General features: G+C 46.5%; 1 protein-coding gene across 1 annotated transcript in view; it reads right to left on the bottom strand.

Annotated features, from left to right (window-relative positions):
- Positions 1 to 1185: 1185 nt before the first annotated feature.
- The window catches only part of LOC106577409 (protein FAM53B), a 71077-nt gene continuing 62087 nt past the window's right edge, over positions 1186 to 10175 (bottom strand). Inside the window, exons 4-5 of the mRNA XM_082964996.1 lie at positions 5429 to 6282; positions 1186 to 4507 (exon numbers count right to left, since the gene is read on the bottom strand). Of these exons, the coding sequence (XP_082821122.1) occupies positions 4175 to 4507; positions 5429 to 6282 (1187 nt within the window). The 3' untranslated portion in view covers positions 1186 to 4174. The remainder of the gene's footprint in view (positions 4508 to 5428; positions 6283 to 10175) is intronic.

Here is a 10175-nt window from a genome sequence, read left to right as displayed (position 1 = left end):
TAAGTTGGGTGAATTTTGGCCCATTCCTCCTGACAGAGCTGGTGTAACTGAGTCAGGTTTGTAGGCCTCCTTGCTCGCACATGCTTTTTCAGTTCTGCCCACACATTTTCTATGGGATTGAGGTCAGGGCTTTGTGATGGCCACTCCAATACCTTGACTTTGTTGTCCTTAAGCCATTTTTCCACAACTTTGGAAGTTTGCTTGGAGTCATTATCCATTTGGAAGACCGATTTGTGACCAAGCTTTAACTTCCTGACTGATGTCTTGAGATGTTGCTTCAATATATCTACATCATTTTCCTCCCTCATGATGCCATCTATTTTGTGAAGTGCACCAGTCCCTCCTGCAGCAAAGCACCCCCACAACATGATGCTGCCACCCCCGTGCTTCACGGTTGGGAGGGTGTTCTTCGGCTTGCAAGCCTCCCCCTTTTTCCTCCAAATATAACGATGGTCATTATGGCCAAACAGTTCTATTTTTGTTTCATCAGACCAGAGGACATTTCTCCAAAAAGTACGATCTTTGTCCCCATGTGCAGTTGCAAACCGTAGCCTGGTTTTTTTATGGCGGTTTTGGAGCAGTGGCTTCTTCCTTGCTGAGCAGCCTTTCAGGTTATGTCGATATGGGACTTGTTTTACTGTGGCTATAGATACATTTGTACCTGTTTCCTCCAGCATCTTCACAAGGTCCTTTGCTGTTGTCTGGGATTGATTTACACTTTTCGCACCAAAGTACATTCATCTCTAGGAGACAGAACACATCACCTTCCTGAGCGGTATGACGGCTGCGTGGTCCCATGGTGTTTATACTTGCGTACTATTGTTTGTACAGATGAACGTGGTACCTTCAGGCGTTTGGAAATTGCTCCCAAGGATGAACCAGACTTGTGGAGGTCTAAAAAAAATTTTGGGGGCTGATTTCTTTTGATTTTCCCATGATGTCAAGCATAGAGGCACTGAGTTTGAAGGTAGGCCTTTGAAATACATCCATAGGTACACCTCCAATTGACTCAAATGATGTCAATTAGCCTATCAGAAGCTTCTAAAGCCATGACATCATTTTCTGGAATTTTCCATTTCTGTGGAACTTGTTCAGTTTGTCTCAGTTGTTGAATCTTATGTTCATACAAATATTTACACATGTTAAAGTTTGCTGAAAATAAACACAGTTGACAGTGAGAGGACGTTTGTTTTTTTTGTTGCTGAGTTTATATTCATATATCTGAAGACAGTAGATTAACATGTAAAACAACCATGTTTACTCCAATAGAAATATGTTAATGTTTTACTGACATAGCGTTGTAGTAACAACTTGTTAAAAAAATAAAGAATATTAAACGCTATTAGCATCATCACTAAGTTTCTCTCAGACGAATGAGGAGAGAAGATTTCATTTCAATGTTATTGTGTGAAATGTTCATTGATATACTCTGTATTGTGTGTGTGTGTGTGTGTGTGTGTGTGTGTGTGTGTGTGTGTGTGTGTGTGTGTGTGTGTGTGTGTGTGTGTGTGTGTGTGTGTGTGTGTGTGTGTGTGTGTGTGTGTGTGTGTGTGTGTGTGGCAGACCTGGGTTCAAATACTATTTGAAATCATTTGAAATACTTTAACTGGGCTCGACTGATCTTGTCTGTTGCAATTTAACCAGAATAATAGTCCCACCTGGCAGTCCAGGCCTAAAGCAAACGATAAAAGTGTTTTTCGTCGGATGGGGCCACAGTGTCTTCCGACCCCTCCTGTCAGGGCCTCCAGTATTTATGCTGCAGTAGTTTGTGTCGGGGTGCTAGGGTCAGTCTGTTATATCTGGAGTATTTCTCCTGTCTTATCCAGTGTCCTGTGTGAATTTAAGTATGCTCTCTCTAATTCTTTCTTTCTTTCTCTCTCTCGGAGGACCTGAGCCATAGGACCATGCCTCAGGACTACCTGGCCTGATGACTCCTTGCTGTCCCCAGTCCACCTGGCCGTGCTGCTGCCCCAGTTTCAGCTGTTCTACCTGCGGCTATGGAACCCTGACCTGTTCACCGGACGTGCTACCTGTCCCAGACCTGCTGTTTTCAACTCTCTAGAGACAGCAGGAGCGGTAGAGATACTCTGAGTGATCGGCTATGAAAAGCCAACTGACATTTACTCCTGAGGTGCTGACCTGTTGCACCCTCGACAACTACTGTGATTATTATTATTTGACCCTGCTGGTCATTTATGAACGTTTTAACATCTTGGCCATGTTCTGTTATAATCTCCACCCGGCACAGCCAGAAGAGGACTGGCCACCCCTCATAGCCTGGTTCCTCTCTAGGTTTCTTCCTAGGTTCTGGTCTTTCTAGGGAGTTTTTCCTAGCCACCATGCTTCTACATTGCTTGCTGTTTGGGGTTTTAGGCTGGGTTTCTGTACAGCACTTTGAGATATCAGCTGATGTAAGAAGGGCTTTATAAATAAAATTTGATTTGATTTGTTTGAAAGATTTCAAATAGTATTTGAACCCAGGTCTGGGGGTGCTGCGTGTGAAATACATTTTCCCCCATTAAAAAGATAGAGGAAGGAATGTATAGACAGACAGTAGCTCTCCAAGTCCTCTCCATCGCCGTCCTCATGTCCCTGTTAATGTACTGTGGGAGGAAGTGGCATTGAGAACAGAGCCCAATCCCAGACAGGTCCCTACGCCCTCGGAGAGGATTTGATTGGTATAGGCAATAGGGTGAAACTTCCGCCTAGCCTATCAGAGGGAAAGGGGCGGGAGCTACTACCATATTGATTGACCTAGTAATTATAAATAATTTATTGATTGCACCGGTCAAATTATCTCAGATCCCCACGTGCATCGGGTTTAGGTGACCGATTGGGACGACATCCACTAGTCCTAGTGCAGAGAATTTATACAAACCAGCTGTGTATTCTGTTCATACCCAGTACATCGTTATAGTAACCAGCTGTTTATTCTGTTCATACCCAGTACATCGTTATAGTAACCAGCTGTGTATTCTGTTCATACCCAGTACATCGTTATAAATAAAGCATTCAGGCTAAGAGATAAATGCTGATAGCCCAGACAGACAACAGCCAGAGACCCTCCTTCACCTTTCACTCCCAGAGACATGACCTGGTCCCTTCACATGGACTACTATACTCTACAGGGTTTAGACAGAGCCTGGTCCCTTCACATGGACTACTGTACTCTACAGGGTTTAGACAGAGCCTGGTCCCTTCACATGGACTACTGTACTCTACAGGGTTTAGACAGAGCCTGGTCCCTTCACATGGACTACTGTACTCTACAGGGTTTAGACAGAGCAGGAGCCTGGTCCCTTCACATGGACTACTGTACTCTACAGGGTTTAGACAGAGCAGGAGCCGGGCCTGGTCCCTTCACATGGACTACTGTACTCTACTTGTCTTTGTCCTTTAAGAATGTTAGCAGGGTTTACCTACTGTACCACCCAACTCCTCTTTCCTTTCACAGTCCCATTCCCCTGAGGGTGGTAAGTATAGTTCAAGGTCATGTTCATTCAGTCCCTTTCCCCTGAGGGTGGTAAGTATAGTTCAGGGTCATATTCATTCAGTCCCTTTCCCCTGAGGGTGCTAAGTATAGTTCATGGTCATATTCATTCAGTCCCATTCCCCTGACTGTGGTAAGTATAGTTCAGGGTCATATTCATTCAGTCCCTTTCCCCTGAGGGTGGTAAGTATAGTTCAGGGTCATATTCATTCAGTCCCATTCCCCTGAGGGTGGTAAGTATAGTTCAGGGTCATGTTCATTCAGTCCCATTCCCCTGAGGGTGGTAAGTATAGTTCAAGGTCATGTTCATTCAGTCCCATTCCCCTGAGGGTGGTAAGTATAGTTCAAGGTCATATTCATTCAGTCCCTTTCCCCTGAGGGTGGTAAGTATAGTTCAGGGTCATATTCATTCAGTCCCTTTCCCCTGAGGGTGGTAAGCATAGTTCAGGGTCATATTCATTCAGTCCCATTCCCCTGAGGGTGGTAAGTATAGTTCAGGGTCATATTCATTCAGCCCCTTTCCCCTGAGGGTGGTAAGTATAGTTCAGGGTCATATTCATTCGGGAACATGAGAAAAAAATATGCAGTAACATTTTGCAGCATTTCTCATTGGACATATCCAGGTTCACCCTCCCCGTTTCAGTCTGTTTTCTTCCGTTTGGTGCCTAATGAACACGACCCGGTTCAGTTCCTCTCGATCTGATCGATGTCCAGATCTCCTCCCAGCTGATACACATCCTTCCTAATGCCAGTGGCTGTCACGTCATCGCAGACCGGGGAGCTCAGCCAATCCAGCTCCTCGATGGAGATGGCTGGATCCTCCTCCCCAGAGACACCGGTGACGACTCCGCCCTCTTTGGAGCTGGCGGTCGGACCGTCCAATCCCTGATCGCCTGGGGAGGCGAAGTCAGTCTCAGATTGGTCAGTGGTCCTCAGAGGGATCGGGCACTGGGTTGATTGATAGCTGTCGTCCCCAGTGATGCCAGGGCAGCTGAGGCTTTGGAAATTCCGAAGTTTCTGTGGATAAAAACAACAACAACAAAAAATGTATTTTGGTCACACAGGAAAAAGCAGAAACTAAAGCAAACCAGGACTGGACTGGGGTAGAGAGCAGAGAGATTTACACAACATGCAGGATATTGAACAGACATACTCAGTCAGTCCCCATGAGCAGCATTGGCATGTTACCCTACAGTTGGTTTCCATGGAGATGCAATATTTCGCTGGCTAGACGGACAGTATTGGACTTGTTCAATAATAGTGGTTGAAGAAGAACACACACACACACACACACACACACACACACACACACACACACACACACACACACACACACACACACACACACACACACACACACACACACACACACACACACACACACACACACACACACACACACACACACATCTTGACCTTTTTGTTTGGTTTACCCAACAGTACAGGAAAGATTTGAGCTAGCTAGCAGACCAGATCCTCCAGCTGGGAGTGTGGCTGACTGACTGAGCTAGCTAGCAGACCAGATCCTCCAGCTGGGAGTGTGGCTGACTGACTGAGCTAGCTAGCAGACCAGATCCTCCAGCTGGGAGTGTGGCTGACTGATTGAGCTAGCTAGCAGACCAGACCCTCCAGCTGAGAGTGTGGCTGACTGACTGAGCTAGCTAGCAGACCAGATCCTCCAGCTGGGAGTGTGGCTGACTGACTGAGCTAGCTAGCAGACCAGACCCTCCAGCTGGGTTGGCCATTTACTGAGGCTGACTCTCAGGTCATTGACCCAAAGAGACTACTGGAGTTATGACCATGTTATGTAGACTCACGAGAGTCTCCAGTCCCTTATGTAGCCACCAAACCATGTAGAGAGTCCAGACCCCTTAATTAGTCTACTAATTAGCATGAATTACAGCACACGTAAACCCACGATAGTATTCCCCTTCTAACCTGTGTCATCTTGGTCAGGTCCAGAGAAGGCCTCTGTTTGTGTGAGTCGGCTGGTCTCCTCCGCTTCATACCCATCTTCTTGTCGTTGAGGACGCAGGGCTGAGAGCGACTCCGGGCCAGCCCCCCTTGCCCAGCACGACGCTTCATCTCTGGGGTGGAGTCTGGGGAGCTCAGGTGCGACGCCGGGCCTCCCTGGATCTCTGGGAGGCAGATCTGTTCATGAGAGAGGTAGAGGAAGGGCCTGGGGGGTTCTGAGGACAGGGAGGAGTAAGAGGGCGGGGCTAAGCCGCTGAAGTAGGAAGGGCTGGGGGTAAAGCCAGGGAGATCCAGGGAGAGGGTGTTGGAGCGAGCTGGCAGGCTGAAGCTGGAGCTACGCTGCATGGCAGGGAACCCAAGCTGCTGAGAGCGTGTCCCTCCTCCTGTTGCAAATCCTCTCTGGACACTTCCTCCGCTGTGGCATCGCCTCTTCGCCACAGCCGTCCACACCCCGGACCCCTGGGGCCTCCAGGCCGACCGACAGCCTCCCAGGTCCTCTGAGCAGGAGAGGGAGTGGCACTGGCGCTTGGAGGGTGGAGCGGTGGAGGGTGAGGAGGCTGAAGCGGCTGAAGCCTCACCCAGGCTCAGGTCCTGTAGCAGACTGGTGATGGTGCCTGGGATGGAGGTGATGCTGGTGGGACGCAGTCCTGCATCTCTGTCCCCCCAGCGGACTGGGCTCTGGTAGTAGTGGGGGGGAAGAACCTCAAAGGGTAGGACATCCCACAGGCTCTCCAGGCAACTGGACTCCACTGAGGGTCTCTGGTGATGCAGGGCTCCATAACACCCCAGACCCACGTCACCCCACTTGCTGCCGGTCTCTGAAACACAACATGGTAATAGTCAGGGAGGGACATATAGCCTACAACACAACATGGTAATAGTCAGGAGGGAACATATAGCCTACTACAAAACATGGTAATAGTCAGGAGGGAACATATAGCCTACAACACAACATGGTAATAGTCAGGGGGGGAACATATAGCCTACAACACAACATGGTAATAGTCAGGGGGGGAACATATAGTCTACAACACAACATGGTAATAGTCAGGGGGGGAACATATAGCCTACAACACAACATGGTAATAGTCAGGGGGGAACATATAGCCTACAACACAACATGGTAATAGTCAGGTGGGAACATATAGCCTACAACACAACATGGTAATAGTCAGGGGGGAACATATAGCCTACAACACAACATGGTAATAGTCAGGTGGGAACATATAGCCTACAACACAACATGGTAATAGTCAGGGGGGGAACATATAGCCTACAACACAACATGGTAATAGTCAGGGGGGAACATATAGCCTACAACACAACATGGTAATAGTCAGGGGGGAACATATAGCCTACAACACAACATGGTAATAGTCAGGGGGGAACATATAGTCTACAACACAACATGGTAATAGTCAGGGGGGAACATATAGCCTACAACACAACATGGTAATAGTCAGGGGAGAACATATAGCCTACAACACAACATGGAAATAGTCAGGGGGGAACATATAGTCTACAACACAACATGGTAATAGTCAGGGGGGGGGGAACATATAGCCTACAACACAACATGGTAATAGTCAGGGGAACATATAGCCTAGAACACAACATGGTAATAGTCAGGGGGGAACATATAGCCTACAACACAACATGGAAATAGTCAGGGGGGAACATATAGTCTACAACACAACATGGTAATAGTCAGGGGGGGGGGAACATATAGTCTACAACACAACATGGTAATAGTCAGGGGAACATATAGCCTAGAACACAACATGGTAATAGTCAGGTGGGAACATATAGCCTACAACACAACATGGTAATAGTCAGGGGGGGAACATATAGCCTACAACACAACATGGTAATAGTCAGGGTGGGAAAATATAGCCTACAACACAACATGGTAATAGTCAGGGGGGGAACATATAGCCTACAACACAACATGGTAATAGTCAGGGGGGAACATATAGCCTACAACACAACATGGTAATAGTCAGGGAGGGACATATAGCCTACAACACAACATGGTAATAGTCAGGGGAACATATAGCCTACAACACAACATGGTAATAGTCAGGGGAACATATAGCCTACAACACAACATGGTAATAGTCAGGGGGGGAACATATAGTCTACAACACAACATGGAAATAGTCAGGGGGGGAACATATAGTCTACAACACAACATGGAAATAGTCAGGGGGGGACATATAGCCTACAACACAACATGGTAATAGTCAGGGGGGGAACATATAGTCTACAACACAACATGGTAATAGTCAGGTGGGAACATATAGCCTACAACACAACATGGTAATAGTCAGGGGGGAACATATAGTCTACAACACAACATGGTAATAGTCAGGGGGGGAACATATAGCCTACAACACAACATGGTAATAGTCAGGGGGGGAACATATAGCCTACAACACAACATGGTAATAGTCAGGGGGGGAACATATAGCCTACAACACAACATGGAAATAGTCAGGGGGGAACATATAGCCTACAACACAACATGGTAATAGTCAGGGGGGAACATATAGCCTACAACACAACATGGTAATAGTCAGGGGGGAACATATAGCCTACAACACAACATGGTAATAGTCAGGGGGGGAACATATAGCCTACAACACAACATGGAAATAGTCAGGGGGGAACATATAGCCTACAACACAACATGGTAATAGTCAGGGGGGAACATATAGCCTACAACACAACATGGTAATAGTCAGGGGGGAACATATAGCCTACAACACAACATGGTAATAGTCAGGGGGGGAACATATAGCCTACAACACAACATGGTAATAGTCAGGGGGGAACATATAGCCTACAACACAACATGGTAATAGTCAGGGGGGAACATATAGCCTACAACACAACATGGTAATAGTCAGGGGGGAACATATAGCCTACAACACAACATGGTAATAGTCAAGGGGGAACATATAGACGACAACACAACATGGTAATAGTCAGGGGGGAACATATAGGCTACAACACAACATGGTAATAGTCAGGTGGGAACATATAGCCTACAACACAACATGGTAATAGTCAGGGGGGGAACATATAGCCTACAACACAACATGGTAATAGTCAGGGGGGGAACATATAGCCTACAACACAACATGGAAATAGTCAGGTGGGAACATATAGCCTACAACACAACATGGTAATAGTCAGGTGGGAACATATAGCCTACAACATAACATGGTAACAGTCAGGGGGATCATATAGCCTACAACACAACATGGTAATAGTCAGGGGGGAACATATAGCCTACAACACAACATGGTAATAGTCAGGGGGGAACATATAGCCTACAACACAACATGGTAATAGTCAGGGGGGGAACATATAGCCTACAACACAACATGGTAATAGTCAGGGGGGGAACATATAGCCTACAACACAACATGGTAATAGTCAGGGGGGGGGGACATATAGCCTACAACACAACATGGTAATAGTCAGGTGGGAACATATAGCCTACAACACAACATGGTAATAGTCAGGGGGGAACATATAGCCTACAACACAACATGGAAATAGTCAGGGGGGGAACATATAGCCTACAACACAACATGGAAATAGTCAGGGGGGGAACATATAGCCTACAACACAACATGGAAATAGTCAGGGGGGAACATATAGCCTACAACACAACATGGTAATAGTCAGGGGGGAACATATAGCCTACAACACAACATGGTAATAGTCAGGGGGGAACATATAGTCTACAACACAACATGGTAATAGTCAGGGGGGGGAACATATAGCCTACAACACAACATGGTAATAGTCAGGGGGGAACATATAGTCTACAACACAACATGGTAATAGTCAAGGGGGAACATATAGCCTACAACACAACATGGTAATAGTCAGGTGGGAACATATAGCCTACAACACAACATGGCAATAGTCAGGGGGGGAACATATAGCCTACAACACAACATGGTAATAGTCAGGGGGGAACATATAGCCTACAACACAACATGGTAATAGTCAGGTGGGAACATATAGCCTACAACATAACATGGTAACAGTCAGGGGGAACATATAGCCTACAACACAACATGGTAATAGTCGGGGGGGAACATATTGCCTACAACACAACATGGTAATAGTCAGGGGGGGGAACATATAGCCTACAACACAACATGGTAATAGTCAGGGGGGAACATATAGCCTACAACACAACATGGTAATAGTCAGGGGAACATATAGCCTACAACACAACATGGTAATAGTCAGGGGGGAACATATAGCCTACAACACAACATGGTAATAGTCAGGTGGGAACATATAGCCTACAACACAACATGGTAATAGTCAGGGGGGAACATATAGCCTACAACACAACATGGTAATAGTCAGGGGGGAACATATAGCCTACAAAACAACATGGAAATAGTCTGGTGGGAACATATAGCCTAAAACACAACATGGTAATAGTCAGGGGGGAACATATAGCCTACAACACAACATGGAAATGAACATATAGCCTACAACACAACATGGAAATAGTCAGGGGGGGAACATATAGCCTACAACACAACATGGAAATAGTCAGGGGGGGAACATATAGCCTACAACACAACATGGAAATAGTCAGGGGGGAACATATAGCCTACAACACAACATGGTAATAGTCAGGGGGGAACATATAGCCTACAACACAACATGGTAATAG

Source organism: Salmo salar, chromosome 18 (genome assembly GCF_965601325.2).
Source record: "Salmo salar chromosome 18, fSalSal1, whole genome shotgun sequence".
In the NCBI taxonomy this organism is placed as follows: domain Eukaryota; kingdom Metazoa; phylum Chordata; class Actinopteri; order Salmoniformes; family Salmonidae; genus Salmo; species Salmo salar.
Note: the sequence above shows the minus strand (reverse complement) of the source record. Positions and strands in the feature narration are given on the sequence as shown.